Below are 18,356 nucleotides of genomic sequence, written 5' to 3'. Positions count from 1 at the left end.
TTCAACTGTGTGGTCATGCTTGTGCTGTGTGGCTCACTACGCGACTGCACATGGGAGCTTAGCAAAAGGAATGTATAATTCCTTTTTAATGTGACAGCATTAGCGGTCCTATTCTCAAAAAACTGGGCTTCTGTCTGTCCATGTCATGAAAAAGCAGGTGGCAGTGAAATTAATTCAAATAATTTCAATGCAATTCCCACCTGCTCACCATGGAACTGCGCATCAGCTCATTTGGGTGAGAGATAAGACAGCCCCTCAAATAACTACTCGCCAAAAACAGCCTTGCGGGAGCTCGGGAAGAGCAACCTGTGTCTCGCAAGCCCCATCAGTGGCTCCGTTTGAAACAGCCACCTGCCTACTGGTGCATGGCTTAAACACTGCGCCAAGAGTGGTATGAGGACTCCCCACAATTTATGAACCTATGAAAGAGGAGGAGTTCTTGTGCGGGAGGGCTTTTGTGCTATTGAATTACACTCCTAAGGGTAGGAGGTTATGCGGCGCCCAAGCATTTTAAGCTTTTAAAAACAAACTAACAAACATAAGCGGCGTAATCGTTTTGTTTTGCTTGTGTTTTTGTGTTTAGTAACGTAACCGGAACTTCCGCTGCTGCAGCTTCGGGCCTTTGGATACAAGCGCCGCCGCAGTGCGCGCCTCGCCGGTCTGCGCATTCCAGAGGAATAGCCGCGGCAGACGCACTCCATGGCGCCGGCTCGTGCCCAGCTGTGCGCCTCCGTTGCGCAGTAGCCAAGTCTGACGCTGCGCCGGAGCCGCTTGATAGCGCCTCTCATTTTGTGCGCATGCGCAGAGGTATCAGTGGGGGTATACATATAGGGGGGCTTTTGCCAGTGTGGTATATAGCCATGGAGAAGGAGAGCGAAATCGGCGCTCAGCGGCAATTGATGCTCAGCGGCTCAGTGTAGCTCACGCTACATATATCCTGTCGTAGCCGAGCTAAGCCACTGCTAATTTTTTTTTGTGCGAATAATTATTGATGTGACAGAGCCGTGGTATGCTAGCTTCATACCACGGATCACTTTTCACTTCATACCACAGATCACTTAACAGTGGGCGCACACATATCTCTAATTAAAAGCCTAGCTACAGAAAAGTACAGACAATGTGTTGACCAGCACCTCACAGTAATACGTCTAACAAGGAAATTCCTCTCCACTTTCGTCAAACAAAAAAAAAAAGCCGCCACCGTCTGGAAAACGTTGAAGTAGCGAGTGTTAGCTGTTTGGTTTACTAGATGAAGAAAGCGAAGAAGAACGCACCGCTCGTCGCGAGAAACGGAATGTGATGCCCTTTGAAACAAGGTGGATTGCCACCATGCTCGGCTACGCGTGCACGCATGCCGCCTAGCGTGCCTAGTGTCATCTATCAGAGAGATTACGATGTACGTCTACCCATTGTCGAGTGGCACCCCCTCAAGCCTAAACGGAATTTGCTTCGTTTGGGGGGTCAAGGTGGGCCTAGAATTCGGCTTGCGGTGCGACATGTTTTTGGCACACGAAAGTATCACAAAATTTAAATTTTTTTCAAAAAAAAGTTTATTGGGTGCAAAGCAGGTAAAATCAAGTCCAGGGATAAAGACCTTTAGGAAAAATAAACAAGAAAAAAGTGGAGGTGAAAAAAGACAGGTGGGACCACTTCACAATCCACAGCTATGACATTACAAACATGACAGGCTTTCCATTAAAACAATATAAATGCACACATATGCTTGTCTGTGCACATATGCAAGAAATATCAATGCTAAATGCTTTTTAAAGTATGCAGTAATACAAAATGAGGCTCCATACTTCACAGCCTCTGATGTATGATTAAACAGTAGTTCACTGTGCCTTCCTTGCTCATGCCCTCACGTCTCTGTATTAATCCAAGTGGTGGGTGCCGATATTGACCTTGTACTGCAGCAGTCCCGACAGCACAAACTCTGCAGAGACTATCGGCACCATGTTGTTCTTTGCATGTGCACAGGCTTTAGCGTCGTCTTCACACGACACGATTACGGTGTTACCAGATGTTGTGAGCCTTTTTGGCATGGCATCCAGGTACTAGTTTTAAGAAAGAAAGAAAAAAAACAGCTCATTTTGAGACCCTACAATGACACAGAAGACCTGAGAAACACAACAAGATCCACAATACTGTGCAATGCGAAACGTAAGGACTAAGAAAAAAGTAAATAGGAACATGTAAAACTGCTATGGGCAAAACTGCTCAATACAAACCAATGCATATGAGCCTGATTGCTTGGTCAGTGGCTGCCCATTTTTTGTCCAAAGGTGAAATTATCTATGAAGATTTGCTGTCACTCGCATAATGCTGGTACACCTACTAGCCTACGCAGTGCTACAATACTGTAGTGCACTGGAACTTAGGCCCGCACTCACATATTTTGCCGTTGTCTGTCTGAAGCCTCTGGCAGGTGGCTCACCTGCCATAGCGGGCAGGCAGTACGGCTAATTATGCAAAGTGCATTAGCACTTAAGCCCACACTCCGTAATTTCGGTGATCTTAGTCTGAAGCTTGCTTGACCTTCAACAAACCCAGGTGACACCCCTAGATCACGTGACCTTGTGACGTCATCACAACCTGCCCACCGTGGCAGTTCAATTAATGGCTGGTTGCGAGAGATCAATTTGGGTCTCACAAGCCCCACCAGTGACAGCACCTGCTATCCCAGGGCAATGGTGCATCACTTAACCGCTGCACCACTGTGCAAGGAGTAGTACGAGGACTTCTTGCGATTTATTAATGCAAAGTAGAGGACCTTGAAAATAGGGACTCGAACCGAAACAGAAGTGAAAACCAAAGTGCTAGCCCACCTAATTCACCTTTGACCTAACCATGCTAAATCGTCCACTACCATTTTTATTTCCCCTGAAGAGAAAACACCTTTTCTTCCTTTTTTAATAACCAAGTGGTTGCAAACAGTATGCTGCAGATGCTCGGTGCTCCTGAACAGGCTTGCAAGTACCAACAACGAAATGATAAACACATGAAAGCCTGCTTAGGAGCATTCTTAGTCCAGAAGCACTCCCGCAATAAGCAAAGCAGTTCCCAGAAGGCAGTGCTGTTGTAGCGTGTGCTTAGCCTGTGCAGACCAAATGGGAGTTGTACTTTGTGCAAATGCCTAGTTACAGAGGAGGAAAAAAAAAGGAATAGTGAAAGCACCACAACAGCTGCCAAGCTGGCAAACTACGCTGAAAAACTTCAAGATAGGCATTAAACAAAGAAAGCAAATTCTATGTACTAATGAATACCTGCGGATTTGCATCTTCTACACACAGTGAACTCTCCGCAATTCAAACATAAAAAAGACGATGTGTTCAAATTAATGATGGCAGTTTTAAATATTATTTGATGTTGGCAGGAACTAAGCACCAGTTGGAATAATCTGGCGGTTTAAATTTAGCGAGTCAGATTCATCTAGAGTCCACCTTTTGATGACATGCTTTATTACTGGTTGTGACAAATACCTGTCTAATAAACATGCAGTGAGGTGATGTGTGGCATGTTTTAAGACTGGCAGCAAGAGCAATGCAGAAGACAGGCCACCATATTCAAGTCAGCCATGCAAAGATGTATGGACACAAAACAGATAGTCATAGAGGGACACCCAGGATAACTCCATTCAATTTTGGTTCTCAGTAAAAAAAAATGCCACAAAAGATACTCATTGTCAAAATAGTCGCATATAAAAATAGAATATTCTGTTTCTGTCACTTGATTGAAACTTACGAATAATGAATTATGAATTTATGAACAATGAATAATGAAGGGGAATGCGTGATCGTTGTTTTGAGTGATTGGTGGTGCAATGTAAAAGAACGGCTGGCAGCAACGATACTTGGATTTAATTTTCTAGCTCATACAAGCTCCGTTCTCAGTGAAAGTAGCCTTTTGCATCACTGGAACACTGTAACCTATCGATACACGTCAACTTCAACTTTTCATCAGCGTTCCTCTAATCTTTCGTTATATCATCAGCCCGACTACACCCAATGCATGGCAAATGCCTCTCCCATGTCTCTCTAATTAACTCTACTCTTTACCAGCTGCGGCCACCGTATCCCCCCAAATTTCTTAATCTCACCTGCCTACGTAACTTTCTGTCGCCCTCTGCTACGCTTCCCTTCCCTTGGAATCTAGTCTGTTAGCCTTAAAGGGACCCAGAAAGGGGGTCTCAATAAAGGTGCGATGCGTCTGGGATGTTAAAAGACGATGGTTCATAATTATCCCTCAGCAAGAATTATTTTAATGCGTTTTGTGGAAGCTGAGTTATATGCAGACAAAATTTGAACTTCCACGTCTTCGCGCCTTTCCCTCTCCTCTCGCGCGGCAAAACGGCGGCGCTCCTCCGTCAGCCCCACTCACTCGATCCCCTCCCTACCTTCGCCGGTTGCGGCGCGTGCTGAGTGGCCGCGGCCGAGGTAGGGCGTGACGGCTGAACGAATTTGGCGCTTTGAACCAACGATAACCCCCGGCTGCTGACCTCATCTGCACGACGTGACGTCGTCTGCCAGGTTTTCGCACGAAAGCCCATCAACGCGCGTCGCGGTAAGGTGCAAAAGAGGGAATTTTTAAAAATGTATTGTAAATTCCCCGTTGCTTCTGATGTCTCGTACGCGGCATGGATTCTCAGTGGCCTGTACTCTACATAGTGCAAGCATTTTGAAGCCAAGCTCAAACACCCCTTTCTGTGGCCCTTTAAGGACCAGCAGTTATCTTGCCTTCACATTACATGCCTTTCCCGAACCCATATCTTGCTCTTGATATTGGCTAGGATGTCATTAACCAAATCAAGTCAAGTTTATTTTTCTTTTCGTCGAAAAGAAAGGGGCCAGGACTAAAAGCTGTGAAAGACAGCTTGACAAGGCCCTGGTCCCAGTGTTTAATCCCTGAACCACCCTGCCCTCTTTCCATCTCTTAATGTTACGGCTATCACTTTTCTTTCCATAGCTCGCTGCGCTGTCAGGAACTTAAGCTGAACCCTTTCCTTAGCTTCTTTATCTGCCTTTCTTTACCACGCCTATAGTTGGTGCCCAATCTGAATGGGCCGCAAGGAATGCTGGGCACTCCGACTTCAGGGTCGTTTGGCGAGATGCGTGTGTACAGCGCTTTGCTTGAAATGCAGAACTGACAAGCTTGTACTCGGCTCTTCATGCGTCAATACGCACAAATGAAGCCGTAAAAAGGTCAAGATGCTGTATGTACATTATTATGGCCGCGCTAGACGTTCCGTATTTGAATTAATGGCAAAAAAGCGGTGCAAGTGCGAACGTTTCAGCGTGCGCCATCTGTTCACGCAGAAATATAAGATGCTTCATTCACTCGCTAAAAAGTCCTCCTGTTGTTACTATTATCATGCGGCTGCTACACTGATCTCTAATATATGTTAGGGTACATATTTCCAGGAAGTTTCACACTACCAGGCGCTGAATACATGGACTACCAGCAACCGTAGCCTAGCATTACATACTACGAGCGCACTGCTGCGCACATTGTATCAGAGTAACTACGACGGCGAAGAGTTTGCACCATGCAAATCCTCGGAGTACTTGCGGTGCTTTTTCTACCCCAGCTGCAGTGGCCTAGTGGTTAGGACAGTCGGCTACCGAATTGGAGGACCCGGGTTAAATCCGGGACGCGGCGGCCGCGTTCCTGAGGGGAAGTGCGAAAGGTGCCCGCGGTGTGCTGTGAGATAGAACCCGTGTAAACTAATCCGGAGCCTTGCACTACGGCGTCTTTCATTTCCCATGTATTGCTTCTAGACGTAACACCATACAATTTACAATATTTTGTGATTTTATAGCCTTTACAAAGCTTTCACGTGCACTGCGTTGGAGGGTTTCTTGCCACGCGGTAGCACCGGAGCTGTCGTTGCCTGCAAGCAAGGTAGCCTGCGTTTTATTTGCTGCGATAAAATTGGCACATGCAGCCTGTTGAGCTCTTCCCAAAAGTCTTTACTTAACAATGCTTCACAACCTTAGCAAAGGTGCACAATCTGTTTTGCTGTCGATTAAAGTTCTTGTCAGCTCAACTGGTTTTGTCGAATATTTGCCATGGCTTATAGAGCACCTAATTACTGCACTAGCTGGCATGCATAACAACTGTCTCAACTAATCGAATTTCAGTTCGCCTTTAATGCAAAAATGCAACTGCATGACAAATGTGTTGCATTTTCAGCAATACTGTGTTCTATCTGCCAGTACGAATTGCACTGAGAATGCGCCGATACCTTGTGGCTGAAAACCTCAACTAATGTGCATCAAGGGCATGGATAGGCAAGCGACATAGCAGCTATTCCAGCACTGAGAGAGGTGCACCCATTTACTGAGGCTTTGGTACGTGCACAAGAACCTCACTCACACACAAAATTAACCAGGCATAGTTACACACTGCAATGCATTTCACAGCCTACATGTTGGTGCGGGACATTACATGCCATTTGCATATAACTTGCAGCTCTTAATGTTCAAAATTCCTGTGCTTGATTTCCTAATGCTGGTTGCTGCATTATGTAGATGAAAAAGAAGTACTAAAATAAATGCTTTGTTTTATAGCATCTCTAATTTTCACTAGCTTCAGGAAGTAAATCAATGTGGCTTCCCATCAGGGCAGAGGAGAGCCTATAGTCATTTTGCTGTCGTGAACTTAGTGCTCAGCGCCTAGTCGAAGAATAACCGCCAGCCAATGTACGGATATGTAGATGTCCCCAATGGCGGGCACCTCAGTTGTTGATGCATATGTACAGAAATGTGGAAATATAAAACTTATGTATTGTATGCAATGTGTTCAAGGTAAGGTAGGCAAGGAATAACACAAGCAGCTAGGCAGAAGATTAGCTTGCCTTGTGTTTTTTTTTTAATGAAAACCTCAAGCCAAAGGAAAGCATCAAAGCCTGCTGCACGGCTTCGCTACAGGCTCCACAACATATACCAAGTCAGGCACAAAGACAAAACAGAAAGCACACCGCAGCCAAAAGCAGAACTAACTCTTCACATAGGCAGCTTTCCTGTTTAACTGCAAAATGAGAAAGTTTACCGGCTGTTAATTGGAAACTCTTCTTGTCATGTGGGTAATAACATCTGATATAACCTTTGTCTTGCAAAAACTCTTGCAGGCACATTTTATACAGCACAGCATGTAATAAATGAGTTTAATGCAGGAGATCTGAGCGACAAATAGTAAATTATAATAAATAGCATGGTAGAGCGTAAAAAAATCATGCTTCGGCTTTTCCAGCACACACAGAAGCTTGATCCAAGTTGTTTTCAGCATTTTCTACAAGTTTCTTCGACCAAGTCTTCTGCAATGTTGAACAAAAGGTATTCCCACCCAACTTTAGTTTTGGCATGAGCACTGCGTGATAGCTTGTATGTCAACTGACTTTCATAAACCATCCCTATGACACTGGTGATGCCAAAAAAAATCTGGAATTTCTGTGAACACACTGTGTTCCTTGGCCTTATAAAACTAGCCGTTTTATAGCATATTTATTACTCTTTATGCTTATGGATAATTGACCCAGCCGACCACCAGACCAGCCTCTGCCGTCCTTGCAGCATTCTGCACTTCATGAAATCGCCAACATCACTCTCAATAAGCCACCCATTCAGTACAAATTTCCCACATGCAAGCATGCAATGCATCACACGTAAGCTAGACACGCAGACATTTGTCTACTTCACATGCATGTTCAGCACCTAGACAGTTTTCAAATGATGCTTTGTTACGCAGCAACAGTTTAGTATTACAACATTTGTCTCAGATGCCAATTGTCCTATGTGCTGTACAATGAAAGGTGATAGGTGATAAACAGCTAGACTATGTTGGCTGCTATATTTTTTAAAGTTCGGTTATCCTGAAGTGAAGAACCTCACAACTCATTGCCTCAGAGTATGAAAAGAATGGTGGTAAATAATTCTTATCACTTTTTAATGCGATCACCTTGTCTGTCAACCTCCCTCTCCGCACACAGGAATGAAGAAACATAACTGCAACAGACGGGTCTACGCAAACGTGGAACTTTAACGTAACAGCTTGCTTTTAATTTTTCCACACCTGCTGCGTGCACATGTCGACTGGTCTGCTGGTGAAAACATGTCTTTCACTTTGGGCATGAAGTTAGCAAATACATTCTCATATAACAATTAATAAATCCTAAAAGTGCTCGTAAACATATACTGCGACCAGTAATGTCAGGCAACGGGACCACGCCGTGGCCGGTGTCGCCGTTTCGACAGCCGACGGTTGTGATCGCATAGGCCTGAAATGTTAGCTTTGAATTCCAGCAACTTGCATGCAGCACAAATTTTTGAGGAATAAATCGATCTGTCCTTTAACAACTTGTCAAGCTGTAGTGACGGAGTCCGAATAGCATATATCTGCACACCTACGACCGCGCGGTTCTGCCGCCGTCATGCGAGACCAGCTGTGGCCGAAGTTGTCCGAGACAGAAATTGGTGCTCTCAAGGAGAGAAAACAGCCTACCTAACCAATTTCCGAACTTCCAGAAAGCTCTGAAACGTTTACCACCAACAAAATGCTCGAAGCAAAGCCAAGGGTTGTCCGTGGAGCTTGTAGCAGGCAGTCTGCCAGCGGATCGCAGCGACGTACTGTTTTCGACGTTCACTACTTGACGGCACTTGGAACATGTTGCATTCCGTTGCAGTGAAGTTTCTGCAGTTTGAGGAAGCGCACAACACCCTTTTTCAGCGATGTGAGCGTTGGTATTAAGGAAAGAAAGGTCAAAACCGCACGTCTGCAAGCAATGCCCATATATACGAAACCGCAGAAACGACCCGGAAGTCCAAATTCACGTGTCGCAATGTCCGCCGTAGTTTGAGAACCATCTATTCAAATTGTGTAATTTTAACGATGGTGCAAAATGGCCCAATATGTGCGATCCAGACTGTTTATGGAGAAGTAACTGTATCCAGTGCTGGACACAGCTTTTTCCTCAGCCATATGAAGGAGTATTTTTAAACTTCTAAAGAAACCTGTCAACGCAGGGAAATCACAGTTATCATATGGCATACAAGCTGGCGTTCCTGTTTTGTGCCAATGCTGCTCAGCAACAGCTGTGTTTTCGCAATTCCGCAGCATTGACACTTCACTTTGTAGGTGCCAGTGACAATTTTATTTAACTTGATGTCCATCCACCCAATTTCAGTTCAGACAGAAATCACTGCTCTGCCTAGCCAGGACTATCGACACATGCCAGTCTAACTTTCGTCTTCATTGCTGCCGAGGAGATTTGCTGTTTTAAGCCTCTGAAGGTATCAGGCATGTTCTGAGCGATTTTATGCCACCAGCAGAGTAGCGGATAGAATTTTCTCCAAGACGACTCTGGATCGACCTTGGCAATGCCCCGCGCAGCAAGCCTAAAGCGCTTCGCACGAGCGATTTCTTTTATTTATTTTTTCAACTGGTCAGAAAGTTAAGAAAAAAGAGTTCTAGGCCTCGTAGCTGACATGGTAACGCACAAAACATATTCTAGACGTTTTTGTTGACTTATTTTCTGACCAGGTATATCCAATACTGTTGCGAATTTTAGTTAAAAGTCTCCAAGCTTGGCAATCAAAAGGTTTATTTTTTCATAAGCTATTTAAGTCAGTTTTTTCTTCTTTATGTCATTAAAAGAAGGGCTCTTTTGGGTACAGTATGACGTGTGGCACTGAATCAAAGCACTTCAGTTTACCGGCGAAGAAATTCTTTATGCACACAACCCTAAAATGGCCCGTTTTCTTGCAGTACGGAAAGAGAACCTGCCTCGGCTGTCTGAATGACTGTATTGCAACCAGGGACTTAATTACCAAGCTGGATATGGGGTTCAATGATGGAATATTGCGAAGCATGCACTGAAAGTGTTCCCCAAATGCTTGCACAGGAGCAGAAAGACCACTGAAAGCTTATCATAATCTACTGAACCAATACGAAGATAAAGGCGGCAGTATTGCCAGATAACGCTTTCACTGGTGGCGAGATATGGCATCACTGCACACCAAATTTTTTCGTAGCATGTGTTTGCATTGGAATGACGCACAACACATAATTAAACATGTATCACCACTAAATTCACCTTCGCTCGCTGCAAAAATTATAAATAGATTTCCTTTAATTACGCATATTTCCATTCCATAATCTTGTAACTTTTCAAAAAAGTAGAAAAAGGTTCATTATGCAAGCAAACACAGCCATCGCAATAAAAGCTTTGGCTAAATTCCTAATCTCTTCTATCATAGAGTATGCACAAGGAAATGAAAGAAAAAAGTTGCTCACCTTGCCGCCAGAACATGTCACTATTTCTGAAAGCAAAAGACAAAGAGAAGGCCACTCAGAGACAGGCCACCAAAGCAAGAAAATACACAGCATCTGCTTGCAATGAGGCCATGCTGCCAAGTTTGAAAATACCTTTCATGTCACGAGGCGGAGGCTGGACATGCGCGGTGGCATGAATATTCCAGCCGCGAAGCACACCACCATGCGCCGCTGCCTTCGCCAGCGTCTCCAAGAGGCTGAATTTAAAAAGACTTCTCGGCCTTCTTATCTTGCAGGAGAAATGTCGAGTGGCCTGCAGGCATGAAGCAGAGGTGCCATAGCAGTTCACTACCATCATCATCATCACTCCACTTCCATCCACTGCAGAACAAAGGTACTTCCAGTGCCAGCAGTGGCCACCCTATCCCACCATAATTCCGCATCTTATCTGTCCGTCAGACTCTCTGCCAACCCTCACTACATGTTACTTCTGCCCCAACGAACCATAGCTGGTTTGCTCCCCATATATACATGTCCCTCTCATGCGCACTTATTTTCGCCGATTCCTGCACGGATGTCACTGACATGTCTTTATTCCCTAACCCACCACTGATCTCTCTACCCAACCCTTAATGGTACCCTTAACATTTTCCATTCCATAGATCGCTGCGCTATCTTCACTTTGATCTTAAGAATTTTAGTTAGCCTTCTATTCACGTATGTGATGTGAAGAGACATCACTTTCAGCATGCAAGCTGCCGGCAAAAATCATAAAACAACACCTGAAACTTAAGGTCGTATACCAGCGCTTCTCCCACATGTTGAAATTCCTGTAAGCATGAACTGAAGCCACAGCGTCATTGCGTGCATAGACAGATGAAAGAGTAGAGTAATGCACTACAGGTGTCGTAAGAACAGTCAAAAGAGCTGCCTTCCCTTGCACCATGAATGCCCTTACAGTGGCTCCATCAGAATGAAGAATGCTCCGAGTTTTGCAGCCTAAATCATGGGTACGAAGATGTACTGGTCCTGGCCACAGGCTCGAGCTGCAGACTGCCGCAAAACTGGCCCAGTTGCTCTGCCAACTCAGCTAACCAGGACGGCTAGCTGGTGGCAGGGCAAGGCTGAACCTATTTCTCTAGGGGGTGGGCAGCGTGGTAGCCCAAAATGGCCGTTTTTTTCCCTCTCATGCCCCTTGCATGTGCCACAATGCAAATTTTACTGCAGCCTTTTTTCTCAGTCGTTGCCTGTTGCACCAGGTTTTGAACTGCCGTAGGCTTTACCTACCAAGCTTATCACATGTGCGCCAATCAAAGAGGGAGAGGTCTACTTGTCAATTTAGAACAAGAACCCAGTGGTTTTAAAGGAATATGCCCAAGGCACAGCGAGAGTGAATTAATTCAGCCTGCTAAGAATACCAACGAGAACATTCCCATCTCAACACTGGTATTTAACGAAGAAACTGAGCATGAAAGTTAATGCAGCAAGCAGATGGCAGTAAATAATAACAATAACGATAATAAAAGAAGCACCAGCAACAACATGCTGATCAGCACAAAATGCTATGCACCCCAGTGGATCACTTATCTGTACTCAGAATCAGGAAAGTTGTTTTGAGAACAAGGCTCCAGTGCTGACTCAGCCCCTGAAGAATGAATCAGCAAAACAGACGCTATCTGTCAGCTGAGATGGCAGCTTATGATTTGCAAAACACAGCACAGCTAGATACTATGGATGCATCCTGTGTGACAACTGTGTTTGCTTAAAAAAGCTCAACTGTTTATTTAAGAAAGAGCAAATGCTAAAAGGGTGCAAGCTAAAAGTATACACTGGAGTAGCTGGAGTGGAGTAATCTGGCAAGTGCCAATTTCACTCCAAGCTGCACTGACATGCTATACATTACACTTAGCAAGCATTGCATGACCAAAAAACTGATGAACATCCCACAGCAGAATACTTGTATAAACATGACACTCTTTTGTAGTGCTATTATGTTAATACAGTCAGTGCAAATCCTTCCTATGCAAACTCAACAGAGAGAAAGGAGGTGGAAAAGAAAATAAAGGCTGGAAAAAAAAAATCTGCAACTGACCGATAAAGGCCTTCGATTCGTGGCACTTCTTAATCCACGACACGTCGATGATTGGTGTTCCTTTGCTGATGCAGTATAACGACTTCACAGTCCTTCGAAACTGCAGCACCAGCATGAAGAAAAAAATGGCGACAAAGAAAATGTCATGCACCAGAAGAGACACAGTAAGGCATGTAAAATAATGCAATAAGTCACACCCAGTCGGCTGTCCAACACGAGGGTTCATACTACACAGTAATGTTCCACGCTTTACCTGAAATTTCCCTCAAGTAGGTGGCCTAAAAATCCCTATTTCTAGCCCCTACTTTGCCCTGTAGCTGTTTGGAAAGTCCAGTAATTCGAAGAAAAAAAAAGAAAAGGGAAAAAAATTTAGGCCCAATATTCCCTGAAAAAGAAAATTTCCAGAACAGAAGATCACTGCTAGAAGAACAGCTGCCTAAACAGTTTGCAGTGTGCGTGCACGCACTTGTGCACACACACCCATTCACCCACCCACTTACCCCCCTCCCCCCCCACACACACACACCACTTCCACTCCACTGCTTTGTTGTACCAAAGAGCAAGTGTTTCCATGTACTTGGCTGTCCTTCGCTAGGTAACAAGACAAAAGATTAAAGGGTCAACAAGAATTAAAACATTAATCAAGAAATGAAATCCAACTGCATTAAAAAATTACAGAATGCTTAGGTAGGCTAGCATGGGTGTGGGGGAAGTAAGAGTGACATTGCGTTCAGCAGCAGACTGCCATGGCTCCAACCCATTGCAGCAACAGTGCACAAAGATGATAATTGGAATAAAAAACAAAGTAAGAGGAAGACCACAATTTCAGGATAAAATACAAGGGCCACAGATAACTTAACAGGCTGCTCTGACAGCTGCAAGCTTGCGCAGGTCAAAACAAAACCCCAGCACACATCTGTGTCTGCCTTCCAGCTATGTAGAGAGTATGGCAAGGAAAGACTGACAAATGTCGTATAGTTGCACCCACCTTGTCAGTGACGAGGTGCGTGCAATCCGACGCCGTTGTTGCGACGGCACCACCCAGCTCTCTTACGACCTGCTGAAGAAACAAAGGAGACAGAAAGAAAGAAGGTCAAGCAGGCTGCAACAAGCCTGCAAACAACAAACCATAGTGAATTGCTTGATTCCATATTTTGGCAATAACTAAATGCAACTGAACGCGGAAGTGGTGCTATCAGTAAATTATCTAAAAATGAAAAAAAAAACATATGTGAACAGGACAAATGAAGAGGGAGACTGTGCTTGCCTTGTCCTTTCCAGACTGTGCTTAGAATGTTCTACACTGCTGGGCTAACTGCAGGTTGTCAAGTATAATATTCACATAAAATTCACATTCAAAAAGCAATACGTTGCTTCGATGAAAGATGCCACAGTGGCAAATGACACTGACATGAAGAGGACATAGGTGGACTGCCAATGTGCTTAGTCTCACATTTGCTGTTTTCTGCTGCGGCATCAATCACTGAAGCATGCCTGACCAGCTCACCTAAATGTTAGCACTTGATCGCGATAAAGTTGGGTGTGTGCACAGCCGAAGTAACCTCAGACAAGGCTAACATGGCACAAAGAGACTTTCAAAACATACCATGTTACTAAGTGGCTATGCAACTGGGCTGGATGAATAACACAAGTGTCCATCCCCCATGAAGGGTGACGACTGATGCCATGAACCTCGCTTCCTTGCTTTCTTCAAGGAAAGTATTTCCTCATTCTTCAAAGTGGTAGTTCCTTCAGCAACTTGTAACTAGTGTCCACTACACTGGGGAACTGGATTCAAATCACCGAATCCCAAGAATTTATGGCTGCACAGAGACTGGCTGCACAACATTTTGGTTATTGTTTCACTAACTTGACCGTAAAGACAATACTTTGAGAAGTTTGTGTCATGAAGAGCAGTCAAAATTTCACAGATTTAGCTTCAAAAACAGGAATCGATCTGAAAATAAGTTATACCAGGAACCAAACTCATGACTGTCCTGATGCGGGAACCAGCACCACATTTTTGCACTCAAGCAATGACCAGGTGAAATCTGCTATGCAAATGGAAGACTGTTGTGCGTATATATCTCTAGAGTAATGCGGAACATAACCCTTCTGGCTACTGGACCTGCTGCTTGTAACCAGCCATTGCAAAGTATGAGGAAAAAAATGCTTGCAGAATGCTGTGTGGTTTGAATGTAGACGGCAACAAGAGCAGCTGATAGAGAAGCTAGCAGAAAGAAAACAGTAATAACGCCAATATATTTGAGTGTGAGGGTAACCTGTCTGGGGGGGGAGCATAACAGTGATAAACGGACACATGCCAAACAAAATAAAGTAAAGTGGAATCAATGTTCCGAGGCCATGGGTCTCTTGTTCACAATGAAAATGGGTGGCAAAGGTAGCGGCTTAAATACACCGCAGATAGCACAATGAATGTGCATGGGTATTTGCTTACTCGCACCGATTGCAGCCTGACTTTTTGTCTGCACACATCCAAGATAAAAGCAACATGTGACTCCGTTGATGCCCATGAATTACCTATGATCCCATAGCCATCAATAACAACATCAGTGACTGAATGGCTCGACACATTCACTGCACTGAACATGCAAGCAAGGCTTTGGTGAGAATGACAAACACACTATAGGGGACAATGAACACAGATGCAATATGAATGCTTAAAACTAGATATGCCACTTGTCGCTGCAACAACGAACCAACATGAACCACAACATGGGGTAAGCACAGAGCATAGCAAGACTCCTTCAGGAGTAGAATCTCAACGATATAAATGGCATGAGAAAATGCGAAATAGTCGTATCACCCAGAATTCGTATGATTCAAAACAAGACAAATCGAATATGAAAATGAAAAAGATATAACATTACTTATTTGGCACGATTATATGATGGTCATTTAGAACATTTTTCCCGCAACGTTGCGGAGTAAAATGTAAGACGCTGCCCGAAACCATGCATTTCTCATGGCTATGCCCTGCTTACAGATAATGGTGCAGAGCACTGACCATGGTACTCAGCTCTTTCGCCATGTTAGCACGCTTCCTCTTTGGTACTTTGTTGACTTCAGATTTTCTCCAGATTAACCTTAAAAGAAAAGGCCTCCTTACTCAGTGTGTGCAAGACCTTAGTGCAATGTAAAGACGCAAACGTTTGCCTCGCCACCATGAGCCACTTGAGCAGTGCGGCGAAGCCTGCAGTCCAAGATAAGTGCAAGCACTGCTTGGCAGTCGGGAATTTTTTGGCTGGATTACTTTCGGCTGAATATGTCCATAAGGCTCGTTTGGACCTCTTTTCCCCTCCTCGATATTTCCAAGCAGTCCATTTAGAACGGCACCATAATCCCTCGACATCTGATGGTAGGTGCCCAGTGGTTTGAGTGTTTGTAACGTCCATCGCGGCTTGAGAACTTATATCATTCTGAACTGTAACACTGGTAATTCACTTTTGCGCGGCCCATTTTTAAATTTCGAATCATTGCAAAATATGGATCAACCATAAAAATATCATTAAGACTCTATACTACATATACAAACAGCCTAAACTAACAAACGACTTATAAGCTGTACCTCTTCTTCTGTGCAGTCTATGCCTGTGAAGAGAACCTCAGGCTTGCACTTCCGGGTCTCAGGTGCGCCTATTGAAGCGCTTGCGTCTTCTCCTTCTTGGGATCTTGAACTTCGTGGTTCCACGGGAACGACATCATCAGGCAAGTTCCCCTTCCGCTTTCCTAGTTTTGTTGGTGGACCCTGAAAAATTCGATCAGACACACCGACACATAAGACATCAGAGAGAGGGAAAGGAATCTGGCTTTACACTGCTCCCAGTGCAAATGCCGCCTCAACTTGGAAGATAAAATGAACAGTGCTGGTATGCATAAATAAAAACTAGAAGGGCTTCTCACTTTGCTTGTGAATGAATCTACTGGCAGCAGCCAGGCCAATGTGTTTTGCTATCAAGTGTTTCCACTGGGTGAAAATGTTTACGCATGCAATGCCAGGTGGTTTATGAGTTAATGGTTTTATGGGTCTTAATGCCCCAAATCGACTCAGGCTGTGAGGGACGTCGCAGTGATGGGCTCCTGATAATTCCATCCACCTGGCATTCTTAACCATGCATTGACATTGCATAGTACACTGGTCTGTAACATTTCACCTCCATTGAAATGGGACCGCGGCAGCCTAGATTGAATCCGCGTCTTTCGGGTTAGCAACCAAGCACCACAACCCCAGAGCCACATACCTCAGTGGCTGCAATGACAGATGGCGGAATTTGCTCCTCATACTGCAACTCCACGTTCATCTGTTTGCTCTGCTTGGTTCTGCCAATGAACCTCGAAACATTTGAGCTTAAATTCGAGATCCCTTAAAGCGAGCAAGCTGGCTTTACTGGAATCATCCTAAGTACGATTTTCATCTGTCATGAGCAGTTGCTTTAGCCCATGTATGCCTACAGTGAAATCTCGATACAACGAACTTCGCGGGGTCGCAAATAATCGTTCATTATTTTGAAATATCGTAATAACTAAAGACTCGCGTAAATAGGTAGTAATATTACTGGACAATGAAAATACTGTACCTTCAGGAAGGGCACACAACAAGTTATGCACTATTCAAACAGGAATGCAAATGAGACGTTTAGAGCTCTTTTACTTGAAGAAATCTGATTTTCTTCTGGCGAGTATGACACAGGCACTACAGGAAAAACTCTTCAATGTCTTAAACTTTCAGGTGAAGAGAATCGGGCACATCGCTACAACATCCGATGAATGTGTGAAGTTTGCCTATGGATGCATGAACCTCCGCAGTAGGCACAGGCTCGTCTGCTTGGTCTGCGGGCAGTGAGTCGGCATCGTCGCCCAGTTCATTTTCTTCGCCGCACTCTTCCTTCTTGCGAACACTGCTCACGATGTCTTCTACAGTCAGCTCTGCTGAAGTCAGGGCAGCATTGTCCGACTCGAAAATGCTGCCACAAGGGCAAAAGCACAAGGGAAAAAGTTACAGAAGAGTCTACAGAGAGTTTCTCAGTGACTTCAGTCCACAACTCTTACACTGTCATCATCCATGCTATCAGCGTCATCGCAGTCTTCTGTGTGAAGCAGCGATTTCACAAGGCCTGCTTTCCTCCAGCAGTTGTTGATGGTAGAAACATTTATGTTCCACCATGCCCTAGTTACGATTTCCGCAGCCTGGTGGACATTTATGGCTGTCGGGAGTCCGAGCCGAAGGTTTATGAGCAATCGCTGCACTAGGCGCTTCCGAAACTTTTTTTACGCACCTTATAATCCCCTGATCCAGGGGTTGGAGCAACGATGTGTTGTAGGGTGGAAGGAATTCAAGACGCACGTTCGTGAGGCATACGTTTACGATGTGCGCAAAGCAGTTATCCATGATGAGGAGAATTTGTCTACATTCCCTCCTCATCTCGTCATCGACCTTGAGCAACCATTTGCAAAACGACTCCCGCGTCACCCATGCCCATTTGTTCGCTTTGTAGTCACATGGCAGTGAAACGACATTTTTCAGGCAGCGAGGTATGGCGTATTTGCCAGTGATTAGGGGTTTCAGCATTTTTGTCCACAGTGCATTGCAGCAAAAGAGCACGGACACTCGGAGATGAGACTTATTCTCGCCCTTGCACTTCTCACCTTTTGAAGTGCATGCTCTTGTCCCGCAGGAGCTGATAAAAACATGCTGTTTCATCAGCATTAAAAGTATCCTCCTAAGAGTAAAACTGTGCAATTATTTCAGATTATTTCTGAATTATTTCAGATAACACAGTGGGTGACTGGTCAAAACCTTCATTGACCAAATATTTTATTATCATCATCATCATGGTCATGTAGTCTTGAATATTTGTGTGTCCATTGGATAATGATTGGCAATAATGAATCTGCAATTATTTTCGCCCAGGAAAAGATACCTCAAAGTACGAAAAATTCTTGATCACGAGGAGGTCGGTGCTTAATTGCGTAA

The 18,356-nt window shown here is 44.5% G+C and overlaps 1 protein-coding gene across 8 annotated transcripts in view; it reads right to left on the bottom strand.

Annotated features, from left to right (window-relative positions):
- Positions 1-1,263: 1,263 nt before the first annotated feature.
- LOC144113171 (uncharacterized) overlaps positions 1,264-18,356 on the bottom strand; it is a 74,591-nt gene continuing 57,498 nt past the window's right edge. For 2 of the 8 annotated variants that reach the window (XM_077646110.1, XM_077646103.1), the window contains exons 4-10: positions 15,951-16,130; positions 13,350-13,421; positions 12,362-12,461; positions 10,423-10,582; positions 10,291-10,316; positions 8,500-8,688; positions 1,277-2,057 (exon numbers count right to left, since the gene is read on the bottom strand). In XM_077646110.1, the coding sequence (XP_077502236.1) occupies positions 16,112-16,130 (19 nt within the window). In that variant the 3' untranslated portion in view covers positions 1,277-2,057; positions 8,500-8,688; positions 10,291-10,316; ... (2 more) ...; positions 13,350-13,421; positions 15,951-16,111. Of the gene's footprint in view, positions 2,058-8,499; positions 8,689-10,290; positions 10,317-10,422; positions 11,915-12,361; positions 12,462-13,349; positions 13,422-15,950; positions 16,131-18,356 lie in introns of all 8 variants that reach the window. The other 6 variants (XM_077646105.1, XM_077646107.1, XM_077646104.1 and 3 more) reach the window with 6 other exon arrangements.

The sequence above is a fragment of the Amblyomma americanum genome, chromosome 1, assembly GCF_052857255.1.
Source record: "Amblyomma americanum isolate KBUSLIRL-KWMA chromosome 1, ASM5285725v1, whole genome shotgun sequence".
Classification (NCBI taxonomy): domain Eukaryota; kingdom Metazoa; phylum Arthropoda; class Arachnida; order Ixodida; family Ixodidae; genus Amblyomma; species Amblyomma americanum.
This window is presented reverse-complemented; position numbering and strand designations above follow the sequence as displayed.